General features: G+C 37.7%; 1 protein-coding gene across 2 annotated transcripts in view; it reads right to left on the bottom strand.

Annotated features, from left to right (window-relative positions):
* Positions 1 to 13,793, bottom strand: part of LOC138314771 (adenylate cyclase type 5-like) — a 57,808-nt gene that overhangs the window by 13,258 nt on the left and 30,757 nt on the right. For both annotated transcript variants that reach the window (XM_069255294.1, XM_069255293.1), the window contains exons 5-6: positions 5,541 to 5,780; positions 3,228 to 3,386 (exon numbers count right to left, since the gene is read on the bottom strand). In XM_069255294.1, coding sequence (XP_069111395.1) covers positions 3,228 to 3,386; positions 5,541 to 5,780 — 399 coding nt within the window. The remainder of the gene's footprint in view (positions 1 to 3,227; positions 3,387 to 5,540; positions 5,781 to 13,793) is intronic.

Raw genomic sequence — 13,793 nt, 5'->3', positions numbered from 1 at the left:
CTAATCCCACCACTACAATTATACCTGTACATCAATCAAGTATATCCACAGAACCCTAATCCCACCTACAATTATACCTGTACATCAATCAAGTATATCCACAGAACCCTATCCCACCACTACAATTATACCTGTACATCAATCAAGTATATCCACAGAACCCTAATCCCACCACTACAATTATACCTGTACATCAATCAAGTATATCCACAGAACCCTATCCCACCACTACAATATACACAATCAAGTATATCCACAGAACCCAATCCCACCACTACAATTATACCTGTACATCAATCAAGTATATCCACAGAACCCTAATCCACACTACATTATACTGTACATCAATCCCACAGAACCCTAATCCCACCACTACAATTATACCTGTACATCAATCAAGTATATCCACAGAACCCTGATCCCACCACTACAATTATACCTGTACATCAATCAAGTATATCCACAGTATCCCACCACTACAATTATACCTGTACATCAATCAAGTATATCCACAGAACCCTATCCCACCACTACAATTATACCTGTACATCAATCAAGTATATCCACAGAACCCTAATCCCACCACTACAATTATACCTGTACATCAATCAAGTATATCACAGAACCCTAATCCCACACAATTATCTGTACATCAATCAAGTATATCCACAGAACCCTAATCCCACCACTACAATTATACCTGTACATCAATCAAGTATATCCACAGAACCCTAATCCCACCACTACAATTATACCTGTACATCAATCAATCACAGAACCCTAATCCACCACTACAATTATACCTGTATATCCACAGTACACAATCAGTATATCCACAGAACCCTAATCCCACCACTACAATTATACCTGTACATCAATCAGTATATCACAGAACCTATCCCACCACTACAATTATACCTGTACATCAACATATATCCACAGAAACCCTAATCCCACCACTACAATTATACCTGTACATCAATCAAGTATATCCACAGAACCCTAAATCCCACCACTACAATTATACCTGTACATATCAAGTATATCACAGAACCCTAATCCACCACTACAATTATACCTGTACATCAATCAAGTATATCCACAGAACCCTAATCCCACCACTACAATTATACCTGTACATCAATCAAGTATATCCACAGAACCCTAATCCCCACCACTTACAATTATACCTGTACAATCAATCAAGTATATCCACAGAACCCTAATCCCACCACTACAATTATACCTGTACATCAATCAAGTATATCCACAGAACCCTAATCCCACCACTACAATTATACCTGTACATCAATCACAGACCTATATCCACCCCTATCCCACCACTACAATTATACCTGTACATCAATCAAGTATATCCACAGAACCCTAATCCCACCACTACAATTATACCTGTACATCAATCAAGTATATCCACAGAACCCTAATCCCACCACTACAATTATACCTGTACATCAATCAAGTATATCCACAGAACCCTAATCCCACCACTACAATTATACCTGTACATCAATCAAGTATATCCACAGAACCCTAATCCCACCACTACAATTATACCTGTACATCAATCAAGTATATCCACAGAACCCTAATCCCACCACTACAATTATACCTGTACATCAATCAAGTATATCCACAGAACCCTAATCCCACCACTACAATTATACCTGTACATCAATCAAGTATATCCACAGAACCCTAATCCCACCACTACAATTATACCTGTACATCAATCAAGTATATCCACAGAACCCTGATCCCACCACTACAATTATACCTGTAAATCAATCAAGTATATCCACAGAACCCTAATCCCACCACTACAATTATACCTGTACATCAATCAAGTATATCCACAGAACCCTAATCCCACCACTACAATTATACCTGTACATCAATCAAGTATATCCACAGAACCCTAATCCCACCACTACAATTATACCTGTACATCAATCAAGTATATCCACAGAACCCTAATCCCACCACTACAATTATACCTGTACATCAATCAAGTATATCCACAGAACCCTGATCCCACCACTACAATTATACCTGTACATCAATCAAGTATATCCACAGAACCCTGATCCCACCACTACAATTATACCTGTACATCAATCAAGTATATCCACAGAACCCTAATCCCACCACTACAATTATACCTGTACATCAATCAAGTATATCCACAGACCTAACCCTAATATCCTCACATCTATCAACACCTAATCCACCACTAAATTATACTTACATCATCAAGTATATCCACAGAACCCTAATCCCACCACTACAATTATACCTGTACATCAATCAAGTATATCCACAGAACCCTAATCCCACCACTACAATTATACCTGTACATCAATCAAGTATATCCACAGAACCCTATCCCACCACTACAATTATACCTGTACATCAATCAAGTATACACAACCCTATCCCACAAATTATACCTGTACACAATCAAGTATATCCACAGAACCCTAATCCCACCACTACAATATACCTGTATACATCATTCTTACATCAATCAAGTATATCCACAGAACCCTAATCCCACCACTACAATTATACCTGTACATCAATCAAGTATATCCACAGAACCCTAATCCCACCACTACAATTATACCTGTACATCAATCAAGTATATCCACAGAACCCTAATCCCACCACTACAATTATACCTGTACATCAATCAAGTATATCCACAGAACCCTAATCCCACCACTACCGACTGTGGTAGTATTCAGCTCAGTGAACACATTGTTTTTAGTGAAGCCTACTTGATTAAACAACCACATGGCTAAAAATCATGTTTAATTTCCTTGTATGATATCAATATTCTGGTTTTATTGTAATTTTCCACAAACATTAATGGCAATAAATTTCCTGACATTGTCTTATTTGAATTTACCACAAACTCTCTTCTATTTTGGATACTAATTAATCATTAGCTGTAACAAACACAATTCAAATTTTTTACACATGGATAAAAATTTCACACTACTTCATCTCTTAATCTGGCTGTCTGCCTGATAAGTTTTAGTAATAAGGCCTCAGGGCTCTAAAATACAAAATGAAACAAAGATTATGCTACAAAAATAGCATCATCAGCAGGACATTACACCATTGGTCAGCTGACCCTTGAATGTCCAAACAATATTTCATATGACATCGTATTTCCTGATATCTGAAGGCTGACCATATCTTACCCTGGCACACCACCGGCTTCCATGGTGTTGGCCAGAGTGACATCATTTGACCAGACATCAAACTGCCACTTTCGTAGTCCAAGTACGCCACAATGGACACGGCCGCTGTGGATTCCTACCCTCATGTTGACATCTGCTCCAGTTACATCCCTCACCAACCTAGAAAACAAACAGTAAGAATTGTCAGTACTCCCCATAGTAATGCTCCTTTTCTTAAGGAATGATTTTTATTAAGTGTTGTTTACTGGTGTGTAAACTGCATTTTTTGTACAGATATTTTAAATGATGCGCGTCAGCACGACATATTGAAATATCTGTACAAAAAATGCCTAATCGGATGCACATTCACACTACTTGCGTAAGTCAGTGATCCGGTGTGTGTATTCTTGCGCGGCAACCACTGTGTTTACGCAAGTGTAAACGATTTCGCAGTTGGTAAGGTTATATAGCAAAGAGAAAATGGAAATGTAAATATTGTTTGATAAACAATTTACTCAAAACAGAAGTTTGAGTACCATTTTCATGTAATCGTCGCTGAAACTTGACACACCTGAATACAGGATACTGAAAGTAGGGAATATCAAAATTAACGGAGGCATAAAATGACATTACACTAAAGGTAGCGAGTACCAATGTTATCACTGCTGGCTACTCATTTATGAAGGGGAGGTGTAACGTGCCAACACTGTGTAGTTGATACCTTTATCCTAGACTGGCCACCAGACCCTAAGTTGCTGATAAGACTTTCTCAGCAGAGTTCTTTACTAGATTATCTCCCCCTAGTTTAAAACTTAGAATCTAGAATCAGGCATCTAGTAGAGACAAAAATAATCAAGCCAATTTTTAGTGATTTGTTTAATATTCTAGAGACTGGTAGCCAGTCTACCTTTATCCCAGGATACAAGGTATCAAGCCTGAAGTTTAGCACTCTAATGTAATCACAGACATTACTTCAACATTAATGATAGGAACAAGATGTAGTAGAGTTATTTAGCTGTTGTCTCGTTGTGGCCTACATATTGCTGTATTTAAAATCTTAAAAACTACTGTTCATATATAATTTTGGTTTAGAAACCTGGAAACCATCAAGCTAATATTTGTACTTGTACTGGTCTTATCTCGACCTACCAAACATCAACAAGGCAATGTACTTTTTGAAGATTTCCCCATCGGGGAGACTAAATCAGAAATTACATTTTCTAAGTAACTTTTCATTTTATTGTTGCACAAACTTTTTTGAAATTCCTCAATGTAAGAAACTTAAGGAGATCTTGAGTGATGTTCTAAAAATGTTGTAACTTACGAGATTATCTGTATCTTAATGTAACTTACTAGATTGCCTGTGTCTTACTGTAACTTACTAGATTGCCTGTATCTAAACGGTAACTTACTAGATTGCCTGTATCTTACTGTAACTTACTAGATTGCCTGTATCTTACTGTAACTTACGAGATTATCTGTATCTTAATGTAACTTACTAGATTGCCTGTGTCTTACTGTAACTTACTAGATTGCCTGTATCTAAACGGTAACTTACTAGATTGCCTGTATCTTACTGTAACTTACTAGATTGCCTGTATCTTACTGTAACTTACTAGATTGCCTGTATCTTACTGTAACTTACTAGATTGCCTGTATCTTACTGTAACTTACTAGATTGCCTGTATCTTACTGTAACTTACTAGATTGCCTGTATCTTACTGTAACTTACTAGATTGCCTGTATCTTACTGTAACTTACTAGATTGCCTGTAACTTACTAGATTGCCTGTATCTTAATGTAACTTAAAAGATTACCTGTATCTTACTGTAACTTACGAGATTGCATGTATCTTACTGTAACTAACAAGATTATCTGTATCTTTCTGTAACCTACTAGATTGTCTGTAACGTACTGTAACTTACGAGATTGTCTGTATCTTTCTGAAACCTACTAGATTGTCTGTATCTTACTTTAACTTACAAGATTTTCTGAATCTTTCTGTAACCTACAAGATTGTCTGTATCTTACTTTAACTTAAAAGATTGCCTGTATCTTAATGTAACTTAAATTACAGATTGCCTGTATTTTTCTGTAACGTGCAAGATTGCCTGTATCTTACTGTAACTTACAAGATTGCCAGTATCTTAATCTAACTTACAAGATTGCCTGTATCTTACTGTAACTTTCAAGATTGCCTTATCTTACTGTAACCTACTAGATTGCTTGTATATTACTGTAACTTACGAGATTGACTGTATCTTAATGTAACTTACAAGATTGTCTGTATCTTTCTGTAACCTACTAGATTGCCTGTATTTTACTGTAACTTACGAAATTGCCTGTATCATGTCAAGCCCCATCTCCACGCAGCAGTGAGCGTGGTCGGGACGCGGGTCAGGCAGTCCACTGACACAGTAGTAACAGTCGCCGAGGATTTTAATCCTCAGACAATGATTGTCTGCTGCCAGACGGTCAAACCGGGCGAAGAGTTCATTGAGTAACTGGACCAGTTCCTGCGCTGTACACTGGGAGGACAGCTGCGTAAAGCCACACATGTCTGCGAATAGGATACTGGAAAACACAAACAGTACACATTACAGTTAAACTTTGTTCAGTTGAACTCTAAAATCCTGTTTAATGTGAAGTCAATACTAACATTTTCATCATATACTCAAGCAAACCTAACTCTAATATTCAAATACCTGAAATGATACCTTGGTCCCACTGACCATTGATTTCAAGTGTTTGACTATATACCTGTTTCTAGGAACTAAAACCAAAAATAGGGGAGAGATGTGAAACTGTTCAGAAAGGATAGACAATTTAGGGCAAATGGCCATATACCAATGCTGTTTATATATAATATCATTGCTACTGCAACTTTACTTCTCAGGCTAAAGAGCAATAAAAGAACTATAGTATTGACTTCCAGTTAACAGTTTTCACAAGTAAACTGTAGTAAAATGTCCAGTTATCAGAGATCTCCAAGAGTTGATCAACCTTACAATAAAACCACCTAAGTAACTACCTTTACATAGAGACCAGCGGCTTAATAGACCACTCTTTTTGGGTTATAAGATGCTGTGATGGCCGAGTGATTAATATGTCGCGACATATTACCCCAAGCTGTCCACCTTTGGGTATCAAGTTTGAATCCCAGGTGGGGCAGTCGCCAGGTACTGACCACTGGTTGGTGGTTTTTCTCCAGATACTCTGGCTTACCTCCACCAATAAACCTTGCACTTCCTAACATGCCCTGCATGACTGTTAATAAGACCTTAAACTAACAAAACCCAAACCTACGAGAGGACAATTTAAACACAATATCGCCTGTATATGAAGACTGCATGGTATAAAGATACTTTTTGTTTATCCTCTTTCTACCAATAACAAGGGCCCAATGGGCCCGAATCGCTCACCTGCAATCTGGAAATCATACATGGTTCATACTTAACAAATAGAGTAAATAAGAATTTATATCATCCCTAAGCACATTAGAGGCCTCTTTGCCTCTTGGTTATTAAAAAGAAGTCATTTAAAGATTTTAGCCTATTCGACCCCTGTGACCTTGAATGAAGGTCAAGGTCATTCATTTGAACAAATTTGGTAGCCCTTGATCCCAGCATGCCACAGGCCCAATATATCAGGTCCCTAGGCCTCTTGGTTATTAAGAAGAAGTCATTTAAAGATTTTAGCCTTTTTGACCCCTGTGACCTTGAATAAAGGTCAAGGTCATTCATTTAAACAAAATTGGTATCCCAGCATGCCTCAGGCCCAATATCAGGTCACTATGCTCTTTGGTTATTAAAAAAAAGTTGAATGAAAGTCAAGGTCATTCATTTGAACAAGCTTGGTAGTCCTTCATCCCAGCATCTTACATGCCAAATATCGGGTCTCTAGGCCTCTTGGTTATGAAACAGAAGACTTAACAAGATATTTCAGCCTATTTGACCCCTGTGACCTTGAATGAAGGTCAAGGTCATTTATTTGAACAAACTTGGTAGCCCTTCATCCCAGCATGTCACAGGCCCAATTTCAGGTCTCTAGGCCTCTTGGTTATTTAGAAGAAGTCTGTTGAAGATTTTCACCTTTCGTTCATTTAAACAAACTTGGTAGCCCTTCATCCCAGCATGCTATAAGTCAAATTTCAGGACTCTAGGTCTCCAAGTTTTGGAGAAGAAGTTGTTTAAATGGAAAAGTTGACGCCAAACGGCCGGACGACGGACGGACGACAGACGGTGCACCATAGCATAAGCTCACTCGCCCTTCGGGCAGGTGAGCTAAAAATGTTTTTGCTGACAGACATAGACAACAGTCCTTGGAAAAAAAAGGTTTTAATACTCTCCAACAGATACAGGTAGTATGAGCCTAATACTGAACACATAATTATACTGATATATCGTAGTCCAAAGCACGATCCTCTAAATGAATATCACAGACATCAAATCATTGATCTAATGCTTCATGGATTAACATTTCAAAGTATAGTGAATTAAATATTTATAGCATATAACGATAGTGAATTAAATGTTGGTAATGAAGCTCGGACATGATATCTTCACTGAACCCCAACACGATTTTAGTTTAGTGTTCCAATCACAGAGACCTATCGTATTCGAGCTAATAAGCGCCCATGTCCCTAAAAGCGCCTCTCCCTCTTTTCAATTGCCCGGGCACAAATAAAGACTAAAACTATCAAAACTGTATATGTTTGCACTTTGCTTTGCAATAACTTTGTCTTACTTAGCATCTTTTCATTTTTGCAATTTTTCAAATGTCCTGGGCGCTTATTGGATCAAATATGATATGTTATATATAATTACTTACTAGTAAACAGGAAGCTATGAGCATGCAATGTACATCAACTAAATCACTTTGTTCAATATCATCATAATTCATTAGATAAACTCTGTCAGTTTATTGATCACAGATGACGAAACTAATTTGATCAATATATCCTTGCTCAGGTACAACCCGTCATCCCCTAATTACCCTAATTTAAACAATAGCATATTGACGATTTTATGTCTGTTATTCAATCTCTATCTGACTCCATCTCTGTATCATGGTAGCACAGTGGTATAGGTGTCTGATATTCTACCACTAGCCTTCCTCTTTGGGCCATGGTGGCTAAGTGGTAAAGGTGTCTTGACATTTTACCACTAGCCCTCCACCTCTGAAAATGATGGTGGCTAAGTGGTAAAGGTGTCTGACAATCTATCACTAGCCAGGTCCCACCTCTGGTCCATGATGGCTGAGTGGTAAAGATGTGTGACATTCTACCACCAGTCCCCCTCTTGCCACTTCTGATCATGGTGGCAGAGTGGTTAATGTGTCTGACATTCTACCACTAGCCCTCCATCTCTGTATCATGGTGGCAGAGTGGTAAAGATCTGTCTGACATTCTACAACTAGCCCTCCATCTCTGTATCATGGTGGCAGAGTGGTAAAGATCTGTCTGACATTCTACAACTAGCCCTCCATCTCTGTATCATGGTGGCAGAGTGGTAAAGATCTGTCTGACATTCTATAACTAGCCCTCCATCTCTGTATCATGGTGGCAGAGTGGTAAAGATCTGTCTGACATTCTACAACTAGCCCTCCATCTCTGTATCATGGTGGCAGAGTGGTAAAGATCTGTCTGACATTCTACAACTAGCCCTCCATCTCTGTATCATGGTGGCAGAGTGGTAAAGGTGTCTGATAGTCTACCACTAGCACCCCATCTCTGGGTCATGGTGGCACAGTGGTAAAGGTGTTTGAATTCTATCACTAGCCCTCCACCTCTGTTCCATGTTGGCAGAGTGGTTAAGGTGTCTGATAGTCTACCACTAGCACTCCATCGCGGGGTCATGGTTGTTTAGTGGTAAAGGTGTCTGACATTCTACAACTAGCCCTCCATCTCTAGGTCATGGTGGCTTAGAAGTTAAGATTTCTGGCATCCAAATTGTATTACTATGAAGAATGTTAAGATTTTAAGGCAAAAATTTAGCAAAAATTCCTCCTATGCGGCTGTGTCAATCTGTCCTAAAGAGTGTTAGTACATCACGTGACAGAATACTGGATTTTGATTGGCTACACACATGGGCACACTTTACAATAGTGCCCAGGCAAGCGGGCACCATTGAAGTGGCTCGAAATTGAACGTGAATGCATTGTGACGTCACTATTACATGATGTCATTATAACGTTGCACTTTGACCAAGACGTCAAGACAGGCTATTGTGTGCGAGGATGGAGGCAAACGTTGCTTTTCTACAGAAGACAGTTCATTCATGTTCTATGTTAATCTACTTTTAATCTTCATGAAGCTGAATCCCATTTTATAGAAACACAGGTTTCTGCGACAATTCATATGTTGTACTTTTGATGTGGTATGGAAATGAAGATAGCGTTGCGAGGTGTCGCTTGACGTGCTTCTGTTATGGTGACATGTAAACAGGTCTCGTATGAGGGTGATGTACTAAACCCATTAAGCCTGGTTGAGAGGGCACTTTTGCCTCATAGTATCATCTCGCCATGGGATAGTGCCCTCGACGTCGGCTCTGGCACTCATCCATCCCAATCAACAATACTACGAGGCAATAGTGCCCTCTTAACCTGGTCATAATAGATAATAATGGTAAGACCAGTCTTATTCTTATTCACAGTGGGATCGACATTACAAGTATCAATTCAGCTCAGTCCTAAATCATTTTAGCCTTGCCAATATCTCTCTCTATATTCCAAGCTGCCCCAGTCTACAGTAGCCTTCCCCAAATGTTGCTTCATACCAAATTTGGTAAAATGTAGAATTTTTGAGTGAATTATGTTTAAAATGTACTAGTTTTTGAATTGTGGACAACACACCAAGACAGACAAAGCTTTGATCTTGACCCTTAAGGACAATTGATGGATCGGCAGCTGCCAATCAAATTGCACATGACTTTGTATTTTGTTTCATGTATGCTACAATGTTTGCTCTGACATTGAATGGAAACATGTGCGTGTGCGAACATGAGGTGTGGCTACATATTGCCTGACGATTGGTCAATTGGTCTTACAACTAAAGCCCTGCACCTTCAACATATACCCCCTTCATCCACCTGTTTACTTTAAAATTAATACTTAATTGACCTATATCAGTAATCCTTACTTATCACCCATTATGATCTCTGCAGGCAGTATATAAGTACTACTTAGGGTATAAGCTCTGATTCTTTTACATAAGAGCATATACCAGGGTTGTGGTTAATTACATTGCAATGTAGTTAATCAATATGCCATATACCAATCTGAAAGCATATTGACCTTATTCTTTAGATTAGAAAATTGATATATGTAGAATGACATGTCAAAAGACTGATATCTAAAAATAAAAATAATGAATTCATATCCGTTAAACTGTTGTTTTGTTTTACTTATATTTAGAGGTGTGGCAGTGGCCTAGTGGTTCAAATGTCCTAACAAATTACCATGAGCCCTTCCCCTCTGGTCAGGAGTTTGAATCCCATATTGGGCAGGTACTAACCACTGCTCTTTGGTTTTTCTCCCAGAAGTCCAGCTTTGGTCCACCAACAGACCTGGCATTTTTAAATAACCCTGGCTGTTAAGTAACGTTAAAACAAACAAACTGAAGAAATATGCAGAGTGAATTTGAATTAATCCTAGTACTATGGACTAAACCTTTAGGATCGCCACAGTAACTCATGATCAAGTAGCATCATTGTTGGTCTTTTGTATCATAAATCAATCCACTTCATAGCAAAGAAGTTCTATGAAATCTTAATACAAAAATATGATTTCTAAAACTGACTTAAACCCAAATAAATTTGTTCTGTTGGTGGCTTGTTGGGTTAAATACGGTATCAGAAGATAAAGCTGTCCAGTGACATTGTCATGCTGGGAATCAAAGCCGTACCTTGGTAACACTTGGTAACACTTGGTAACACGTAAAGTATGATTATGATACTATCCAGTAGTGTAGAGACTATATATAGCTAGCTCAGCTGATTTTACCATGAGATAGAACATCAGACATAGAATTAATGTCAGAGAAATTCCGACTGAAATTCTATAATCATTAGTTAACTGCTCCATTCCCTCAAAATAACATTTATGTTACGTAGAAAAAATAACATTTATGTTACGTAGAAAAATATTCTATATATCCATATGAAGTAACAGCTACAAACTGTCATTAAAATATCTCATTTGCCATCCTATTATCACCTGTAGAGGACAATCCATTTATCTCTGATTGCTTATTTTCACCTGTTTATCTCACCAGACTAATCACATGAAGACAGGTAAATAATTGGATACGGTTGCCAGGTAACCAGTACATAATATCTATGATGGCGTGACATTGCTAATAGCACTGTGCATTGGTAGCACATTTGTTTGATGTATAGCTCATCAGCAGTATTAGTATTGAAGCCTATGTTACCTGTATTTTATTTACCTGCAATCAGTTAGTACTCATTTCCCTAAAAGTGTCCTACAAATGATCTAAGGTAGTATCATCATTACATGTAAAAATGATTTAAATCCACTCAGAATTGCTTTATTTTTTTCTGAAATATATATATAGATCAATGTAGATAATAAGTAACACTACAGCAATGCCATATATTATACAGTTTGCTATACCAGTACCGTGTTTTAAAAAGAACACATTAAACGATAAAACAGTACATAAGGTATGTTTTACCTGTACAGAATATACTCTGGTAAGTATGACTACAAATGTTGACCAGGCTTACTTGGGACAGTGGAAAATTCCACATGGCAAAGAGTTAGACGACTAGCGGTTTATAAATATAGACATGATAATAAAAGACAACTAAATCAGAGATATTTGTTGTCCTTCCTAACGTAACCACTAACTACTATCGTGTTATCTTTAAGGATTTGGCCCTGTGAGGTAGGATCTGGGTTCTCTCCCTTGGCCAAGACACACAATACCCTATAACAATCTAATTACCATTCAGCATAAAAGGAGTGGGACAACTTGTATTTTGTTTGATGCCTTCGGCGGCATGCTTCGGTGAGATAGCACTATAAGAAGGGTAACAGTTCCACCATTACATGAGGACATGACGTGTTTCTGGCTGATAGAAGTACACTTAACATTATAATCCAAACCAAAAAATGTGTTGACCATTCACATGGTTTGTTCACTTATCATGACAATGTTTGAGCTCCTATCACAACAATGGTTGCTACGGTAACCCACCTGGTATCTGCACCTGCCTCTTACTCCTCTCTGTGTGACACACGTTAAAACCTCTCGACTCTCTGACATAATCAACGTTCACAATAAGTAACACATGTATATTAACATTATCCTATTTCTGCATGGACCATATCAATACATTGATTTTATTGACGTCATCGGCACGATAAATAAAATCAGACAACGAAAAATTAATCTAATTTTGGACAAACGCATTATCGCAAATTTGACACTTTATGAAAATGAAATTAGCTGCAGAAAAAAATCTAATTTGGTCTAGACTACTAGCTTATTATTTTAATTAACATCAATAAATTGATGAAATGAATCATGACCTTTTCCTAATGTCTGACATTATTGTATTATGTTACTAAGTAACGTATGGTCACTTTTGGGTCATTAGCAAGAATAGCAACTCTCCTGACAGAGGAAGCAAATGTCACGAATTGTTAGCTTAACAATGTTACTTCAACATTTTTCTTAATTCTTAAAAACACATCTTCATGCTGCCTTTGATCAAAATTGATATAATCCTTCAGATAGTCTAATACTTGTGACTGTGACTCTTAACTGTTGAACCTGATGTATTTGTGAACATTTCGAAGGTGACAACAAACGAGAAGGTGTGGGTTAGAAGACTGTGGATCTGGGTACCACTTATAGACCAGGAGACAAAAATAGCACACATCTCGTTAATTATGATCAACGTATCTCGTACAATATCGGGGGTCCAGATTAAGGTCTATAAAAGACATTTACAAGATGAAAGTGGATAAATGTAAATTAAGAATCACTCAAGCAGACTGCTGCTCTCTCTTGCCGATGCTTGGAAGACAAAATAACCTGTCAACAGGTCTTTACTGTAAGGGGCTATTATCATTATGTGTAGTTGATTCTAAAGGGTCGCTTCATTACCTATTATCATTAATACAATGTCTTAACTGAGACACCAATAAATACATCACACTGACTGAGGTACCAATATACATCACACTAACTCAGACATCAATAAATACATCACACTAACTAAGGAACCAATAAATACATCACACTAACTGAGGCACCAATAAATACATCATATGAACTGCGGCACCAATAAATACATCACACTGACTGAGGTACCAATATATACATCACACTAACTGAGGTACCAATATATACATCACACTAACTCAGAAATCAATAAATACATCACACTGACTAAGGAACCAATAAATACATCACACTAACTGAGGCACCAATAAATACATCATATGAACTGCGGCACCAATAAATACATCACACTGACTGAGGTACCAATATATACATCACACTAACTGAGGTACCAATATATACATCACACTAACTCAGACATCAATAAATACATC

The sequence above is a fragment of the Argopecten irradians genome, chromosome 2 (genome assembly GCF_041381155.1).
Source record: "Argopecten irradians isolate NY chromosome 2, Ai_NY, whole genome shotgun sequence".
In the NCBI taxonomy this organism is placed as follows: Eukaryota; Metazoa; Mollusca; class Bivalvia; order Pectinida; family Pectinidae; genus Argopecten; species Argopecten irradians.
The sequence above is the reverse complement of the archived record's forward strand: the minus strand, read 5'-3'. Positions and strand labels throughout refer to the sequence as shown.